Source organism: Platalea leucorodia (assembly GCF_965183815.1).
Source record: "Platalea leucorodia genome assembly, chromosome: 5".
Taxonomy (NCBI): domain Eukaryota; kingdom Metazoa; phylum Chordata; class Aves; order Pelecaniformes; family Threskiornithidae; genus Platalea; species Platalea leucorodia.
The window spans coordinates 62,291,135-62,310,944 of record NC_138827.1 but is presented as its reverse complement, the minus strand read 5'-3'; the positions used below and the strand labels follow the sequence as shown (position 1 = coordinate 62,310,944).

Sequence of the window (19,810 nt, the reverse complement as noted above, 5' to 3'; positions counted from 1 at the left end):
CTATTTTCCCCAGGATCACTTCTGTAGCATTTTTCAATTGTATTCAATACATACTTCTCTGTGAATGGTATTTTTACATGCTGTTTATGTAGTTGTGTGCATGGGACATTTGAATCATTTAATAACTTGGCAGTGCCAACTAGATCGGGCAAATATATTTTACAGGACTTTTTCCAGGGCTTCCCTTTTCAAGGAATAAAAAAATTTAGCCCAGTGCCTTATTTTTGGGAAGCCTGAACTCAGCTGGGAATGTTCAAGAGGTTGTGACAGCATATAAACGATACTAGCAGATAGGGAGGCATTTAGAGTAGGTCCAGTGCCTTCAAATGAGGTTTGCTGGTTTACACCAGCTGGGATCCTCATTTATATCCACACTGTCACAGCATGGATATGCAATAAAAATTACTGCATGAGCAAAGCCTGATCTTTGGCTTGTGTAAATCAGCATAGCTTCTGGCCACTGCAATGATATTTTATGACCTTTCAGCCACTACATGCAGCAAAGACTATAGAAAGCACTCTACAAATCCAGCACTAACCTTGTATAAGAAATTGTAAATGTCTAAGTGTCGTAACAGCGTGACCCCCAGGATGTACGTCTCACGAGTCCTCTCTGAAAGAGAGAGATTGCAGAACTCCTCCGCTACTGTTTGCAGCTGTGGGTCAGCAGGACGGACGCGACAAGACTCCAACTGGAGGATCTGAGAAATGAGCTGTGTTTGCACAAAGGAAGAAAAGATTTGTTAGGGGGTAGACTGCTTGCTCCAGTATGCATGAATTAATCTTGCCTTGCTGTTGTTCTTTCTACAGTGTCATATTTCAACCCTAAGAACCAGAAAATGCCTACCCATTACTCCCACTCCAAGGGACAAATCCTAAGGACTGTGTTTTACTGCCCAGCTTGCACAGTAGTAAAAGCTTTGGTGGCTTCAATTTCCCATTGACTGATGCATGTGAAGTTTGGAAATGGGGCTCAGTCCAGACAAGATGGTTGGGAAGGGGAAAAGCATCTGGAGCTCTGTTTGCAGAGGAGGCTGACGAAGGCAAGCTCCTCTCTCATTATGGGAGGCTATTTTTGGACCCCGACCGCTCTCATGAATCGTGGTTAGATGTGTGTTTTCCACCTGGGCTGCAACAACTCCTCAGCACTGAGGACCCCACCAAGGACCCCACTCAGTCCTCATTAGTCTGTTACAGTGAACTGTGCCCTTGCTACGGATCAGAGCACTCAGTCACCGGGCAGTGCATGGCTGCTTACCAGCTACTGGTGACAGCCAAAGAGACCATATGGCTCTTGGTCTCCAATGGCTGAACTGACGTCAATGACTGCTCTTACTGCATTTCTGATGGCTATTTTGATCCATAACATGTTATGCTGTCTATCCCTGTAGGATCGTCTACCTCTCTCTCTGCTGTTACACATGTAGTGATCTGCTTAGCTGCATTCACTAACAAATTCTGATTTTAATGGTCTGAGAGATAGAAAGCAACAAGATCTCCCACCAGGACGACAGCAAACTTACCTGGCTGCTGTTTTCCGGGAGAGATGTTTCCAGAAGAGCATCAATACTGGCTGTGGACATTCCTGTTGTGTTTTTGAGATCCTCTTTGAGCTGGTCCACATTTTTAAATATATCTCTTAATTTTTCTGTAAAGAACAATCAAAGAACAATTGATGTAACGGCTTTCCCCAGACGTACAGCAATCTCAAGCACACAGAGAGGACTTTAAATAAAAGTATGCAAGTGTGGTACATCACTGCTGATAAAAAAAAACACAACTTGCAAATACAGTCATATTTCCTAGGTTTTGCAGTCTGATTTGTGGGTTGAAGTTGACAGGCCTAGTGACAGCAAAAGTTGCTCAAATACAAAGACTTGGGACTTTCAGCACATAGGACTTCTTGGGCAGTACAGAGAACAAAAGGGTGGTCTAGAACAGGGTCTAGAATTACCCTAAATAAAGGATCCCAAGGACGTGGTGTATGGTTATTTCATTAATCCCACTTCTTCCTGGCAGGTAAACAAGTCTTGGGATATCCAGCAGAAGTTACAATACCAGTGATGACATTTACAATATTGTAAAGTAAACACAGAAAACTACCTTGCTTGCTAGAACCTGTTAAATTCTCAGTGATGTTCAACACAGAATTCAAAGTAGTCATATACTGAGGAATCTCTTGAAAGAAAGCAATTTCTGGTACATTTTCTTGAAACCTATATTGGAAATACAAAACAACCAACAAAATTGGGAATATGAAAAGAAGGCAAGAAGCCAATTCATCATTTCATAAATAGAATACTAAGGCAGTCTAACTCAGAGGGAGAGCCTCACCACTTCATTTGTGTCTGGATGTTTGTGGCATCCCCAATCAGTATATTTTGAAGCTCTTGTGAGATTCTTCTGTGATTCAGTATATTGGTCACAACTTGATTGCTCAGTTCAATAGCGCGGAGGAGCTGCTCATGAGTTTGACTTTGTTCACACAGTTCTCCAAAGCTAACATTAGGGAGATGGCAAATAAGCTGTATTGTCTTAAAGCTCTCATAGTCACAAAGAAGTGCTGTCAGATCCCGGAGGCGAGATATCTTCAAAGGAAATTTTGAAAAGGAAGACAAATGCACAAACACCAGTTAGATGACAGAATTATAAAAGGCAAGTTTTAAAGAGTCTAGCTGTCCCTTTCCATTTCTCTTTAGGATTAAAATATTAATATATATTTTTAGTTCATTCAAAAGGTCTCCAATAGAACAGTTCATAACAATCATTCCCACATGAGTTTGTAGCAGACCTGGCTACACAGCATTGCACAGGATCTAATAAACTTTGCAAGCCTTAACATATCATTTCCCCTGCCCAACACACACACATAGCAATACTCCATTTGGATCTACCTGTTGACCAATTAATCTTGGCAGAGACCAAATAAATCTACCCTGTGCAACAGGTTTAGCCTTTCGGACACCACCTGGTCATCTCTACTACAGCATATGAAATGGAGTTGGCTACAAGTCAGGACTTCCGCATCTGTCAACCTGTGTAAAATTATAGTGCTTTGCCTACTCTGCTATTATGGGCTTCCCTCTTGTCTGACATCATTATTTACATTACCTTATGGCAAGAAGGTTATTTACATTATCTTATGGCAAGAACTATCTTCTGGTTTGTGCCTATAAGTACCCGTCACACTGAGGCTCATCGTATTATTGCTACAGATATACTAAGCAGCAACAGCATTGCATACTGTTATCTTATTTTAAAAAGACTTTTTAATTCTATTTCTCATACAGAGAATTAGAATAAAAGGCATGCATGCTATTAGTGCAGTCATGTATGTATGGTGTAAGAAGCATTTTATCCAAATGAGGCATTGCCAAATCCAAAGCTGGTGAGGGAAATCCATGAATCAATATTGCTTAGGTGCTTAATCTCAGAAACCATTATGGTGTTGTGAGACATCTAGGGCTAAGGGAGCATGCGGGGACTTGGACTCCAGCCACACTGGTGTTGGTATAGCTCATTAGGCATAGTGGTGACTAAGTTAGTAGTGCTTATAACTGCCAGTTGGCTATGCACAATTCCATGGATTTTCAGCAGGGCAGAGGTATCTAACTGCTATTTGTGCCTTCGAAAACTCCTCCCTACGTACTTCTCAAATGAAGCTAAGGCATCCCGGAATGATCTCAGCTCTGCAAGGTGCTTTCCTAAGTCTCAATGTACTGAACTTAAAAACTACTGGTGCACTGATTTATGAAGAATATGCTGCACTTGGTAGGGACTCATATAAGAACAAGTTGCTCAGCCCGGTTTAATGGTGACCTTTAAATATAGGCAGCAGGCAGAAAACAGAGTTTCAGTCCTAGTTTTTAATCAGCTGTTCTTTTAAGAAACTTTTTTTCCATATGCTGTTTTTCAAAATCTCCATTGCACATTCATGTATCACTGTGGGATGTCCTTCAAGTCAGCATTTTAAGCAGACTCACTTTTAGCTTCAGGAGCTCTGGTATGGATGACTGTTTCTCAGAGGTATTATTTTGTATAAAAGAGTTCTTTTTCAGATGAGTTTGCTTCAAAAGCAGTGTGATGTTTTCTGTGCAAGGAAGAAAACAAAAGTTACTCGAGACAAAAACACCAGACTTGCAGAAACTTCACAGATGGGAATATCGGCACTTTTATTCTGAGGCCTACTGAGCACTGCTATTTTCCACCAAACCCACATGGCTCAGGACCTCTGAAATCAAGACCAAGATCTAGGTTGTAATCTGGATTATAACGGATCCAGTTCGAGTAGGTGCTCTGGTTCTAAAGAAATCCACCCCATACTGGTAACAGGACTTCTGACAGCGCCCTTCAGAGCACACACGGTATCTCTATTCTCTGAACAGACAAACCTCTCAGGTTTTACAATAAACTCATATGATGAATATCTATGTGAAATACCATGTTAACTCTCAAAAATAACTGCTGTCATCTTACAGGTACATAAAGCTGTGAAGGGAATATAGGTTTCTATTTGTTAGATTTCTTTATCTGAGTGTCAGCAACCTGTCATCACGTAGCAAAAAGTAGACATGCCTTTTGGATAGAGCTGGATGGAAAACTTATATCTGCAATGTGACATAACTCAAACAAAAAAGGAGTCTGGCTTCCTGAGATTTCACAGCTCCAGTTAATTGCCAGCGGATGAAAACATGTAGCACCATTCCTTCCCGTCATTAGACAAAACACTTTGAAAAGACAGGCACAACATGTTCCAGCTGAGGTCCCACCACATTAATGAAATCATGATTACCTGTCAATTTGCTGCCTTCAACTTCAGTGGCATTTATTAAACACATCAGGTAAGGGTTATAGGTGTTATTCACTGTCACCTGTAAGATGGTGTTTTCAAATTCTAAAAACAGAAATCTGAAAAATAAGATAGGATTTTAAATCAGCTTCTCTTTCAGAAACAAGGTATATTAGTGAGCAACCTGTCAGCTGTGTAGATGCTGTTCCTTGGCAGTGTAAATAAGAATTCCAGATGAAGCTGTGTGTCTCCCATGACATCTCCTAAGTGGGTACCCTCCCAATTTTATTTCATCAATTCTTTTTGCTGTTATCTCCCAAAGTTGTCATTCACTCTCAAACCACATGTATAAGAAAACACACTTGAAAGGTTCGCTGTGGATGCAAGATATAGATGGCAAGGCATGCCTAGGGGAGTCTGAGAGTCAAAAATAAGTCATACCACAAAGAAGAGGTTTCTGAAGAGTTTACCACTGGTGGCAAGCCTCCTACAGGATTCTGCTTCCACTGTGAACTGATACATGCCAACACAGCCAATTTTTGAAAGTCTCACTTTTAGCTGTATGTTCAGTTCAAGAAGAAATTTCCTCTTCTTCAACTCAACCCACGTTAGACCTAGTGTCCTAAATTATGGTAATTTCAGGCTTAAGTTGCTCCACTAGAAGAAAATAACATACTTCACATGCTGGAATGAGAATGGTGGTCACTAGCCATAAATGCAATTACTATACCCAAAAAGCAAACTCACCGTGTGATCAAACTGGTTGGTGACAGAGTTTGGTCACTCTGAGTCCAAGGTAGGGTCTTGTTGTACAGGGTTTCTGCCATGACAATGAAGCGATGAGCGACAATATCAACCACACTGTCAAAAGTAGTTTTGCTGGAGAGAAAAGCTGAACTGGAACTTATATTGAATTCATTTAGCAGATCAGAGAAGTTCAGCCTCTTGAGAATGTAGTGACTGGCTTCTATAATTTCTAGAGCTGACACATCATTGGCAGAGTTGTTTGCCACTGCTTCCAACACCTTTGCAAAGGCAGCTGCTTCGGTTAGATTCCTTTTGGTGTTTAGGAAACTGTCAACCACATCCCAGATGCTTGAGTAATAACTCCACTTGGTGAAGTTGAAGGCACCTTGGAGTCTCTGGAGCAGATCGTTTATGTGGAGCTCATCCTGTGCCACACTCAAGAGCATGGACAGGTTATGCCAGTCTGCTAAGCTGTCAGAGAAATTTAGGGAGTTCAGTACTGTTTCATTCAGCATGAAAGGAATGAGCATGTCCAAAAGCTGAGATGGGAGCACACCAGCCACATCTTGGAGCGGGACGGGGCACGAGGCATTACTCTGCAGCAGCCCCTCTGTGAGAGCAGTCAAAGCTCTCGCCTTCTCCTGTACCCAAGGGTTTTCCAGCTCAGAGACAAGGTTTAATTTGGAAAGGAAGCTCAGAGAAAACTGCAGAGACTGGATGATGCATGACAGTTCCTTGGAAAAGCGTTCACTGCTGTTCTTGTAGACAGCAGCAAACTCTGGAGACAGTTTCAGGTTTGTTATGGCAAGCTGGAACATTTGTTTAAAGGTCTTGTTGCGCATTGTTACACTCTCCATGCCCACGGAATCAAAGAGGAGTTTGCAGGGGCTCCCCGCTAAGGCCTCACTTAGAGTGGTATTTTCAAACAGCATCTCAAGTGTCATGTGGAGCACGTCTTCAGCAGAGCAGTTCTGGGGTGTCCCATAACCACTGTTGCTGTTCTCTAGGAAAGGACTCAAGGCTAAATGCAAAAACTCCCAAATTTTTGCCTCTAGTGAAGTATTGTGCCTTAAGGAAGACTCACTGAACATCTTCTGCAGCAGTAAATGTGAGAAATGATAGACAATGTCAATTTTTTCTTCGTATGTTTTGTTTAAGTTGGTGTCATGAAGGACTTTCATTCCTGCTCTACATATTTCAATCAGTCTCTGCGTATAGTTACTGTAAGACTCAAATAATAGGTTGATAGTTTCAAGCTCACTGATATTATAACTTTTCTGCAAACCTTTTAAAATTAAGATACTCCTTTGCATGGCTTGCGAGTATATGGAGATGTTGGTTCCTCTGAAGTCTTCTTCACCATACAGCTCAAATATGGAAGATGCAAAGTTTACCAGCTGCTTCAGTTCCTCACTGAAAGGAAGACTGGAGTCATTTTTCATGGTACTGAACTGATTTTGCAGTATGTCTAGAAGTGGCTGGGAAGAGAGACTGTCTTTACTATTCCAGTTCATAGACTGGAGTACTTCAGCAATCTGCCAGAAAGCACGAAGTTCATTTCCCTGCCTTCCATGAAGAAAACCCTGGAGTTTCTGCATTAGCTTAGACAAAGAAGAGATCAGCAGATAATGATCACTGGTATTCACCTTTGCCAAGGCAGCAAGGAGCTGCTCAAGGTACAAGAGCTGTTCTGCAAAATTTTCAGAAGTTACAGGGGTCAACAAGAAGTCAGAAAATAACGATGACACTTTCTCATTTGTGCTGAGATAATTTTCAATGTCTTCAAGCGAGACTGCATGAAGTGCAATCATTTTGATAACCTCCCATGCTTTCTCTGTATTAAAATGAGTCCTGTTTAAAATTATCTGATTCCAAATCACTGCAGCCATAGTTAGAACATCTTGATTTTCTTTTCCATAGGGATTAGGGTAGAACAATCCTTCACCATGAACTTCATACAGTGGAAGTATTTCTTGAAATATTCTTTCCAAGTCCAGCGTGTTGTTTGTGGCAGAAGTTGAATTGAAAAAGAGTTTCAATGAACGATACAAATCATTCAGATCTGAGGATTTAATTCCTCCACTAGAATTCTGAAAGATGTGATGTACTAAAGTTTTTCCAGGAGCTACCCCAAAGTCTACAAGAATTAGAGCTTTCTTCATAATTTCCAGGAGTTTCACATATTCACCCACTTCCGTTAGGTTCCATTTGGTGGTCAACACGTTGCCAGTGGCATGCCACAGCCGCGAGAAATGTCCCCACTCAGACTGGCTTGAAGCATTTCTGCCCACCTGTAGCAGTTCATATAAACTGGTGTTCCTCGTGGGAACATTCAGTAAGAGATGGGAAAACACAGGCAGCTTATGCCAGTCTGCTAAGCTGTCAGAGAAATTTAGGGAGTTCAGTACTGTTTCATTCAGCATGAAAGGAATGAGCATGTCCAAAAGCTGAGATGGGAGCGCACCAGCCACATCTTGGAGCGGGACGGGGCACGAGGCATTACTCTGCAGCAGCCCCTCTGTGAGAGCAGTCAAAGCTCTCGCCTTCTCCTGTACCCAAGGGTTTTCCAGCTCAGAGACAAGGTTTAATTTGGAAAGGAAGCTCAGAGAAAACTGCAGAGACTGGATGATGCATGACAGTTCCTTGGAAAAGCGTTCACTGCTGTTCTTGTAGACAGCAGCAAACTCTGGAGACAGTTTCAGGTTTGTTATGGCAAGCTGGAACATTTTTTTAAAGGTCTCGTTGCGCATTGTTACAGTCTCCATGCCCACGGAATCAAAGAGGGGTTTGCAGGGGCTCCCCGCTAAGGCCTCACTTAGAGTGGTATTTTCAAACAGCATCTCAAGTGTCATGTGGAGCACGTCTTCAGCAGAGCAGTTCTGGGGTGTCCCATAACCACTGTTGCTGTTCTCTAGGAAAGGACTCAAGGCTAAATGCAAAAGCTCCCAAATTTTTGCCTCTAGTGAAGTACTGTGCTGTAAGGAAGACTGGCTGAACTCCTGCAGTAGAAGATGTGTTAAGTTATAGACGGGGTTAATTATTTCTTCACTGGAAGCTTCACTGGCACTTGTATAATGAAGGATTTTCATTCCTGTTCTTAGAAGTTTAGACAAGCTCTCAAAGGTTTTCTTGTCAAAATTAAAGAAAAGATCTATAGATTTTAATTTACTGACATTATAATTCAGCTGTAAGTCTTTTAATATGTGCAAGGTCTTTTGTATGGCTTGAGTGACTAGTGAGATATTGGCTACTTCAGAGTTTTCCCCAAACTCTTTAAACACAGCTGTTATAAATTCTGACAGTTGATCCAATTGTTCACTGAAGACACTATTTGAATTATTATTCAGCCTTTGTAAATGGCTGTTTAATACCTCTAAAAACTGCCCATAGGCTATGATGCCTGTGTTATTCCACTTCATCGATCTCAGTTTCTCCACAGTGCGCCAATAGGCATTCAACTCATCCCACCAGGCTTCACCCATGGAGCTTTCTACTTTCCGCATCAGTTCAAACACAGGCATCAGTAGATACTGATAACCTATGTTTGTGTCTGTCAGCATAAAAAACATCTTCTGCAGAGCTAGGAGCTGGTCTGGAAAGTTTCTGTCAGACACAGGCTTAAGCAGATAATCAGAAAACAAAGACAGCATTTCTTGCATTCCATTTAAACGGTCTTCGAAGTCTTCCATAAATGATGGCATGCTAGCGGAGAGCAACATTTTGAGAGCATCTTTAGTTTGCACTGTACTAAAATTAGAATTATTTAACAGAACTGGATTCCAAATCACTGCAGCTAATTTTAAAGCACTCTGAATTTCTTTCCACTTGGTCATTATATTGAAAATGGAAGTCCCATTAAAGTCACTGTGTAATTGCAGTGATGTGAAGTTATAGATTTCATCAATTATTTCCTTATTATATGGTTCCTTTAATTTATAATCATGATGTGGATTCATTCCCAGTTCAAGAATTGCATACAATTTCTGTAATGTTTCATTCTTCAAATTTCTGAACAGATTTAAGCTTTTTAATTCACTTCTATTCATTTTTTTCTCAAAGCCTTTTAAACGGTGTAGAGACTTTTGTATGGCTTCTAAATCGTCTGAATTAATGGACCTCTTGGAGTCTTTTCCACCAATCTCTGGTGACTTTATTTTTCTGGAGGGGAAAAAAAAGCATTTTAGTGAATATGAAATCAATGCAAGTGGAAATGTAAGGTGATTTAGAGCAAAGATCATAGATTTGAATTACACTGTTAGTAATAACCCTTTAGCTAATGTCTTACCTCAGAACTTCCTCCAAGTCAGATACTAAAGTCCGATTGTCTTTCCAGTTAACAAAGGGATTACAAATATATCTGGTCACCAAACTTTTTTCTTTATCATCTACAACAAACATGTAAAGAGTATATTAGTAAAAATCACATTAGTTTGGAAACTGAGAAGAGCTGTATGGCTAATCTGTCAAGGATAACAGGCATGTATGAAGTTAGGCTCCTACATCAAGGCACAAGATCCTGTTTAGAAATCTGCATGCTCTTTTGGGGTGTAACTCTTCCTGGCCTTCTGAAGGAAGTCAGGATGCTACCTGCCATCATAGAAATGATTTTCCGTCTCAGGAACAGCCAAATGCCCCTGTGATCTGGGTGCTAATGGAGCTCTCCTCTTGCTTTAGGAGCACTTTGCCATCAGTAATGCAACATAAGGTGGCCTAATATTTGTTATTGTTTCTTTCCCTTCATTTGGGAATGCTTTTTTTACTACTGACACGTAGGCTTTGTCTGCAGCATCATTTATGTCTCCCATAGCCATTTTACAGTCATCTGCTATCCCCATGTGTCCAGTCCTCTCACTAGCCACATCTCCATGTTTTCCCTACTTGCACTGCATTAATCTGCTTTCTTCTTATCCACCTCAACTTCCACAATCTCCATGAAAAAAGTAGAGAATGGAGAGCATTTACCAATCTGTCCCTTGTAGCATTTAGATGCTGTACCCTTCCCTTGCCTGTTCACATAACCTCGGTTAGAGGTGGATGTCAAGGACTCTGCCTCTGCTGTAAGCCGACAGGGGTTTAGAGGAACGACTAATCTTGATGTATACAGCTTTTTGTGCAGCTCAGCCCCAGCCCCTACCTTGATGTACCGAGGAGAGTTTGACAGTGCCCACAACTAGAGGCAGATTTTGACACCACCCTCCTGCTCAAAAAAAAAAAAAAAAGTAAAAAATTTAAAAAATTACTGCTCCCCATTTCCACTGAGACTGCAAACTCATATTAATTCATTGTCTACTGACAAAACCACGCTGTTTTACTTTTCCATTTTAAATGAAGTATTTTATTCACATTTGTAAAAAGCTGAAAGAAGAATTCATTATGCTGAGCCCTGAACAGTATGTAATCTGTATGGTTACTTATTAGCCTGCAGTTTGCCTCTCCTCAGCATGACAGGTTTTCAGCAGAGATATGACTATACAGAGGGGTCTTACCTTGCTCCAAGCAGTTCAGGGAATATGGAGGATCTGTAACCCCATTCTGAACAGTTTTGAATCTATCATCAGTCACAAGCGATGCAGAGACATTCTGAGCTGCCAGCACAACACTAAAGGAGTGGGGGGGAACCCAAGGAAAATAAATTGTGGTTACAGGTTTATGAGAAGAAATAAAACAAATGTTCAAATAGGAAACAGCTGGAGTACAGCCTATCATTCTTAAAATGTCTGACAGACAAGCCATTGCCCCTACTTTTAATTATTTGTTTGATGAAGCACAAAATACAAATACAAAGGGCTTTGATGGGAAAGCCGTGGAGGTATATTAGCCCAAACATATGTGCTGCACTCATTAGATGTACTTATTCAAAGGGTTATGCAAAATCTATAGACCACTTAAATCTTCACAATAGGGCTCAGAAAACACTCAGGTGATATGCCAGCCCAGTGATTCACTGCTGCAGGTGAATCCTCTCCTAAAAGAAAGGAAGAAGCAAGCAGACAGGGCTCAAGGGAGAGCAGGGATCCCTAGGGGACAACATCTGTGGATGGAAGAAGCAATCACAAATAACTGTTACTATTTCCAGTTCTCCTTCTTTCCTCTTTTAGTAATAACCAGGCTGACAGGAAAGCAAGGAATGTTTTTCAGTCTTAGGAAAGAACAAGCTGATAATCAGGCATATTGTATCACAGAGGAAGTCATTTAAAAGACTGTCTGCTCAATGTGTGCAGGTTACTGAAAACTTGACGGTGATTATTAGTCCCTTTTGCTTCTCCTGTATAAAGAGTAGCTCTTCACTGTAGGCATAGGGTCACCATGAAATGCACAATCTCTCGCCTGCCTGAAGTTCTGCAGGTGATACACAAAGAACCTAGCTGAGCTGATTTCAGTGGCATGAATAAATACATACTGATTTGTGGGAACAGACTGCTAGTGAGAACAGAGCACCAGGGATCTCTTTTCTCCTCATTTAACATAATGTCTCCATGCAGGCTTCATGAACTTGGTGCTCACCATTTCCATTCTGCAGAGGTGCTTGTTAATAGGAGTCTTAGAGGGGGAAGAAACTGCAGCTATAAATGACATATTTAGTTGAGCAATGACAGAGCCAAGGAGGAAGCAGGCATAGGCTCGCCAAAAGTGGGCACTTATCATACACATCAGAAGGTGGCAAACATGGAAACAAGTGGTGTTGTTGCCCTTTTATTTCAGTCTTGCATGGCTTTTGCAGACATTGGCTTCAGAGAAGAAGTTCAGCTTACACGCTTATGTGACAAACTATCTTAAAGCAAAAAAAAAGGAGCATTTGTGAATTCAGTCTGTAAACCAGGTTTGTGTGGGTAATAAAATTTGTTCCTAAACTTTCCATAGAATTCATGACTTTGAAGTTACTGTTTCACAGTGGTGGTGTTTATCATATGGTTAATACAGATGCCACAATGAGCAAAAGTTCTTTTCTTCTGTATCTTCATATTTATATGTCCTGGTTTTGGCTGGGATAGAGTTAATTTTCTTCATAGTAGTTAATATGGGGCTACGTTTTGGATTTGTGCTGAAAACAGCGTTGGTAATACAGGGATGTTTTAGTTATTGCTGAGCAGGGCTTACACAGAGTCAAGGCCTTTTCTGCTCCTCACCCCACCCCCCAGCGAGGAGGCTGCGGGTGCACAAGGAGCTGAGAGGGGACACAGCAGGGACAGCTGACCGCAGCTGACCAAAGGGATATCCCACACCATATGACATCATGCTCAGCATATAAAGGTGGGGGAAGAAGAAGGAAGGGGGGGGACGTTCAAAGTGATGGCGTTTGTCTTCCCAAGTAACCATTACATGTGATGGAGCCCTGCTCTCCTGGAGATGGCTGAACACCTGCCTGCCGATGGCAAGTAGTGAATGAATTCCTTGTCTTGCTTTGCTTGTGGACGCAGCTTTTTCTTTACCTATTAAACTGTCTTTATTTCAACCCACAAGTTTTCTCACTTTTACTCTTCTGACTCTCTTCTCCATCCCACTGACGGGGGAGTGAGCGAGTGGCTGTGTGGTGCTTAGTTGCCGACTGGGGTTAAACGACGACTTTACACTACAAAAAAATTCCCTGTACAGCATTTCTTTAGGAGGTCAGTACTGCCTGAGTAAAAGACATGGCCAGGCTTGCTAAGATATGCTTTTGTAAACACCATTAAAAATACTATTTGTGCAATCTCTTTGCAATAACTCTTTACTCATGCACTTACACTGCCAGACGCCAGGCATAAAAGCACTGCACAGTTCTGGTGATGAAATTCTATGTGCCTCTTTGTTGTGCCTATGATAACTTTGCCCAGCTCTGCAGCTGTAGAGCAAAGCAGAGCAGCACAGTAAATATTAATTCTTCCTGGGGACTCAAACAGTGCTTGATTCTCACAGGCTTGATTCTGCAAGCCAGTAAATGCAAACAAATGCAATAATCTTGTGACTGAAACAGCAGCATGGACAAAACAGTTCTGAATAAAATTAAAATTCTTGCCACGCTGCTACTGACTCCTTTAAGGATAAGGACATTACAACTTACAAATAGTTCTCACAATGCAGTATGGCAAATTACCTAGATATTAAATGTACAGGTTTTTAAGTGCCTCGGCAACATGCCAGTGATGAAAAATGAGTCCCTCTAAGCCTGGGTGTAATCAAAGTGGCAAAGTTTCTACAACCTCTTTTGGCATCTTTACCCAACTGCTCATGTATCCAAGAAAAAAAAAAAAAAAGTCTGAAGACACTCAGTTGCTTGCTGTCCTCCATGTGCTGTAACAAGTGGACTATTCAGAATAATTTATAGCAATGTCAGTCACATATCCAGTAGATGATTTGGAACAGAGTCCCCTAAACTCTTGAGTAACTCAAGTCTTCTAGAGATCAGTCAGAGTTTAGCCCACTATGGACCAGGAAAGGGATTTCAAGGCTAAGCCCATTTTAGAAGAGTTTTTATTGTCCTAGCTGCATACCACATCAAATATTTCAGGACAGTTAATTAATGCAGTTAAGCCAGCTCTGTTTTTCATATAACCGTTGAGCAAGAACATAACTGGTACTTTCTTCTTAAAGTCAGACATATTCAAAGACCCATATGCTAAAAACCAGGCTCTCTCTCTTCTCTTTCTTGGGACCAATCTTGAAAGGTAAAACAGCAGTAAATCAGGTAATCAATTTAAAAGAGTTTATGGCTCCCCTACAAATGCTTGAGGTGTTCCAAAGCAACTTGAATTTGGCTCTATGCTTTTCTGGAAAGAAGCAGCCAGCTGCTTTCTTTAGCAGAACAACTATCCAGCCAGGAGGGCTTTTCTTTGACCAAAGGCAGGTTACTCACCATTTTTTCTGTCAGCACATGGGCATTGACAGTGCCTCTTAAGCAGGCTGGAAGAAAACTAAGAGTCCATATCAAGCTCCCATTTAAGAGTAAAAACACTGCTTACTGTTCATAGAGACCTTTAAAGATGCCTTTTTACGGGGCCATATCATCCCCCAAATAAATAATGCTTTTAAGCTAACACCCTTTCTTCAAGGTGAGAGTGATGTCTTTAGAGTTCAATACACAAACCCACCAACTTTCAGTGCCTCTCCTGGAATTTTCTGTATTTTTACCTGCTTGGATTCTGAAGGAAATCAGTTATGCCTTGCAGTTGCATGCTGCCCTGAAACACATCTGGGGCCAGCAAAAGGAGATGCCACAGGGAGGTATCATTCTGCACTTGGGAGATGAGCATTAGAAAGGAGACCATTTCATTGACGAATGCTGCCTGGTACTGTGGGTTGTGTTGCACCTTAACAAATAACAATGCAAGAAATTATTTAAGAACAAGAACGCTTGTTGCCAGTGGGTCTTTTCATGTTTTTCAGCTTGCACTGCACTTGCACACAACTCTACAAACAATACATTCAAATGACTCTAGTGACAGGCAATAACTGAGAGAGTGAGTGTGCTTTACCTTCACACCCCAGATTGTACAATAAATTCTCTGTTTAGACAAGCCCTACGATTCACAATGTCCCAAACAGTCCAAAGACTAGGAATACAAGAAAAATGAATATCAGTCCTCACCCTGGCAAAAAAGAAGGCATCACCTTTAAAGGATTCATTTGCTTTAATTATATAGCTTTCCCAAAGACAAGTACTGCTTCAGTCATGAATTGTTGGATCAGATGCAGGAGTTATTGGATGAAGTTATACAGCTGAGGTAATACACGATTAAATTTATTGCCTCCCCTAGCTTTAAGTATTACACCACATCCTCACACTGTCCTATCTACCTGTCGCTGCAGCAGGGCAAATAAAGAGGAGAAACAAGACCTAGGTATGGTGAGAACCCTTAGTGGCCACTAGCTGATGGTTGGATGTCCTTGCCTTTCCGAGCTGTGTACAGAACTCCAAGGTCTTTGGGCTAATCCCATTCACAAGGATTAGCTCAGTCTCATCATGCACTATATGCACTTTGGTACAGAGATGAGCAAGTCCTAGCCAGGTGGGGTCACGTTCTATCTCCCAAACACTGCTAATAACGTGTGTGAACTAACACAGCTACTAGCTACAGATATCAGGAAAGGTCTCAGGCACTCACCTGAGAGAACTGACTTCTGAACTCTTGGGTAAATGACTCTAAAAGCGATGAGCTGGTAAAGCAGAATCTCCGGTGGATATTGGCTGCCATCTTCTCTTCAGTGAGACCGGGCCGTTCTATGTATCGCGACAAGACCTCACACAGAATGACTTTGAGATTTGCTGCAGTTGAATATTGGGTCTGGCTCTAAAAGTAAGAGGTAACGTTAAAGGCAGCTTTAAAGCAGTACTCCATTTGGGATGGTTTTAAATGCAGTGATGAGACTTTTTTTAAGGGGTAGTAGTGACATCAGAAAAGCGTTGTCATTACAAACACTTACACACATACAGAATTCTAACTCGTGAACAGTGTCACTGAAATCCCTCAAACTCCTCACGTAGATAAAGAGAAATGTGTGCCTAAGTGTTTGTAGGCCTTAATACAAAAACATAAGCATACTGGTGTCCATTACATGGTACCAAGTTTCTGTTACGACGGAGTTGTTCCTATACATAGTCAATACCTACATAATAAACACACAGTTCCTCTGATGCCACTGCAAGAGTGTTGTGGGCAAATAATGAATTCAATGGCAAAGCCTGTAACATCATATCTTTAATTTCATGTGAAAGAAAACACACTCTAAACACACACAAGTTTTGAGCAAAATATCTCACGGTATTGTGTGTGGCCATATTTGGTAGTTCATGGTATTATGTCCCAAGGTGTCTGGTTTACTGGTTTCTGCTTAGAAGCTAATAAATTTACCACAGAGCTTAAAAGTCCACCGACAGTAACTGTCTTCCTCTTCCCAAAATAAAGCACATTCACGTAATAGGGGAGATCCGAAAGCAATAAAAGCTGTATGTTAGTACTTTGAGCTTCTAACTCTTTAAATATGACTATACATAAATGCTCATGCTCAGCTATTATGCAAATACAGACTTACCTTCCCAAAATTGAGGATTTTGTTGAACATGTTGATGCTGGAAGTCAAGTTGGATGGTGATGAAATATTCTGAAGGGTTTTTTCTCCATGAGATACCAAATCCCCAAATCCTGCAATAACAGTTTGAAACACTGTATTTTACTTAACGTCTTTTAACCTCTTTGCTACATCAAACCATGACACATGATAGCTGACTACAGCTTTGGGCATGCCATCATTGTTAATCTGTTTCCAAAGGTACAGCCAATGGCATCCTGTAATTACTTAAGTTTTTTTTCTGATGTAATTAAATCCTGGATTACATTATTTCCTTCTGTAACTGTTTAAAAATTAAATCCATTTAACTATCTGCTTGCAGGTCCACTTTAATTTCCACCTCTTTTCTCCAGTCCTGCAGCTCCCCCATGCAGGAAGAGAGATGGGCAGCCTTACAAGGAAGCCCACATCAGCTCAAGATGATAGCCCTGTAAGGGAGAACTCTCCAGGTGTCTTTGGCACCAGTGGGTGGTACTCAGTATTCAGAAACAGCTCCAACACAGATTTGGAGCACTGCTGCCTGCTATACATGGTGGCACACCGCCAGGTGTCCAGCTGATGCACACGAAAGCCAACATTTGCACTGAGCTGCACTCTCAAACAACACAGCTCTCTGAAACCAAAGGAGCTATGCTAGTTTACACCAGCAGAAGCTATGACCTATGATTTTTATTTTATTTTTTAAAATAAGACGTAGAACTGAATTCCTTCCTGACCATCCATGGCCATCAACAGGAGTTGATAAGTTCCCATAACTATTCATTGATTTTATTCCCCCCCCCGCATTCAGTCCCCTTTGCATTCTGCCTTTTTCTGCCTGTACACCAAAGAGCGAGTGCGTTGGCAGGAATGCTAATTGGAACAGTGAATGGCTGGAGCAGAACAGCCACAGAATGCAAATCTGTAATCATTCATTTGATTGTGAGCTCCCTGGAGAAAGGACTATCCATCACAATGGCTTGTGGACAGTACTAGCCATTACCATCAATAAATAATAATTGTAATGATTTTATGGAAAATTTAAGTCCGAAAGTTCCTTCAGGAAAGAGAAGCACATCAGAGGAGAACATCACCAACAATAAATATCCACTGTGGCACAGAAGAAGACTTATTTGCTGGATAACTGAATAAGAAATAAATTTTAAAAAAATCATAAGCTGTTTATGGACAATTTGTGGGCAGTAAAAGGGCAATACTCCATAAATGGCCAGGTCTTTAATTAATGTCCAAACAGTCTGCGATCTCGCATTGCTCCTGTGAAGCACAACAATTTAATCCTGGTTTCTTGGCCAAATTCCAAAAGTCTTTTCTACAGACAGTTACTTGTAATTATTCCCAATGATTTACACTAATGTCATGGCCATGGTCACGTGCCTGTATAGAACACATCAATCATTTTAGCAGTGCTCTAAGAATTGCATCTCTATCCAGAGAGCTTCGAAAGGTCAGCCTTTAAAGACGAGAACTTTGCACAGCAGTGAATAACCTACCCAGTGAAGCGTTCCTGCTTTTAGGAACCTCGGCACTCCATGGTGATGCATGGTTGTCCTTGGTCACACTGGATGAGTTCCTCCGCTTACTGAGGGAAGGAAAAAAAAAAAAGAAGAAAAAAACAAGACGACACCTGTAACAACTCACAGAGTTTCTTATGATTAAGCTTACACTTAACTACTGCGTGACTCAGAATGGGTCTATAGCTGGATTTCATGGCAGGTGTGTTGAAATCTGGGTTGTGCAAAAGTCTGGTTCCTTCTAGAGGCCTGGCATGTATTTTGGGGAAGGACACTGTAACGCTCTCAGACACGAAACAAATTGAGTGGACCGCATTCATGCCTGCTCTGCAGGGACACCAAGGACAGGCAAGGCTTGATATATGTATTTGGTCTAATCTTTTAAACAAATTCCCACTTCCGGAAAGAAGGCCTCATTGTATCAAGTCCTACTCTCTCCTCCACCAACATATGCTCAGCAGAAGAAACAGGGCAGAACTTCATGGCACTGTTAATGATGATCAGACTGAGCAAAGAGGCCTTGATGTAAGCTGGAACAGTTCTAAGCTGGAACAGCAGGTTGCATGCCCCTACCAAGAAATCCTTCAAGACATCAGGACCTTAATTCATCCTTCCCAAACAGTTCAGTATAGGGGAAAAGAAAGGGTGGAAGATGTTGGTGTTGAGCTCAGTTTCTGTACTTAGTTCGCTTTGATTAAGGGAAATCTCGAGCAACGATGTCTTGCACACCTTGGTGAATGCTTCTAAGGAACAGAATCAAAGATGAGAACCTTGCCCATTTTCTCTGCTGGCCACTAGTAAGACACAGTTTTAGGGCAAGTTATAAAACAGTTTAATAAGAGCTTCAATGAGTTGCACAATGGGAGGGGAAAAAAACAGTCTGGATTAGCTGAATATTACAAACTCTAGAATATTACACAATAATATATCCAGACAGTGAAGGGTCACATCTTAAATACTGCGCCTTTGTGAGAAACTCATCCATGGTGATTTTGCTCCTGAGGCAGAGCTGCATCTATTCATGTTGGCTTCTGGAGCTTTCCCCTACTCAGGCAACCTTCCGCTGAGGTTTTATACTCTTCTGTATCTTGCTAGTTTTGCTGTGGCTATTTAATAGCTGGTATTTTTTCTTGCAGAATATAATATATTTCTAAGGCTGACATTGACCACACAAGGGTATGTATACCCACATAGTTGTGCGATACTTCATATACAGCCAACTTTTAGCATCAGTAGTGGTCAAGATGCTTATTAATGACTCATGTGACTTGAGCTATAGTTTGGCCAAATCCTTTGATTTTCAGTTGGCAGGAAAAAACAGTTATTTCCTAAACAGCTGTACAGAAACCAAAACCAGAAAGCAAGGAGGATTTGTAGCTATTGAAACCCATGGAAGACCTCCAGCTTTGGCACTAGAAGTTCTCATTTCTTCATTTCAATACCCCAAATTAACCATTGTTTAACATGCCCAGGGAAAAACAATGACACTGAGGAAACAAGTGAAGCTGTGAATCCAGGCATCCAGTCTCTGTACAACTCTGCCCTCTTCTGCTGTGTGACCTTGAATTTGATTAGGATTCACCTTGCATAACTTCAGTCATCCAGACTCCTTCTAACCAATGGAGAGATCCTGACCATTGACTTGGCCTGGGAAATGCCCGTCCCTCTGCATTGACTAAGGAGGACCCTTGAGGAGCCACCAACCCCAGGATCCCCC

General features: G+C 41.3%; 1 protein-coding gene across 1 annotated transcript in view; it reads right to left on the bottom strand.

The window, feature by feature from the left end:
- The window catches only part of ABCA12 (ATP binding cassette subfamily A member 12), a gene marked incomplete at both ends in the record, with an annotated part of 90,595 nt that overhangs the window by 50,569 nt on the left and 20,216 nt on the right, over nucleotides 1-19,810 (bottom strand). The window contains 13 exons of the mRNA XM_082312432.1: nucleotides 540-713; nucleotides 1,524-1,648; nucleotides 2,104-2,216; nucleotides 2,335-2,588; nucleotides 3,984-4,090; nucleotides 4,793-4,908; nucleotides 5,537-9,694; nucleotides 9,822-9,921; nucleotides 11,023-11,135; nucleotides 14,645-14,823; nucleotides 15,619-15,804; nucleotides 16,547-16,656; nucleotides 18,073-18,161. Of these exons, the coding sequence (XP_082168558.1) occupies nucleotides 540-713; nucleotides 1,524-1,648; nucleotides 2,104-2,216; nucleotides 2,335-2,588; nucleotides 3,984-4,090; nucleotides 4,793-4,908; nucleotides 5,537-9,694; nucleotides 9,822-9,921; nucleotides 11,023-11,135; nucleotides 14,645-14,823; nucleotides 15,619-15,804; nucleotides 16,547-16,656; nucleotides 18,073-18,161 (5,824 nt within the window). The remainder of the gene's footprint in view (nucleotides 1-539; nucleotides 714-1,523; nucleotides 1,649-2,103; nucleotides 2,217-2,334; nucleotides 2,589-3,983; nucleotides 4,091-4,792; nucleotides 4,909-5,536; nucleotides 9,695-9,821; nucleotides 9,922-11,022; nucleotides 11,136-14,644; nucleotides 14,824-15,618; nucleotides 15,805-16,546; nucleotides 16,657-18,072; nucleotides 18,162-19,810) is intronic.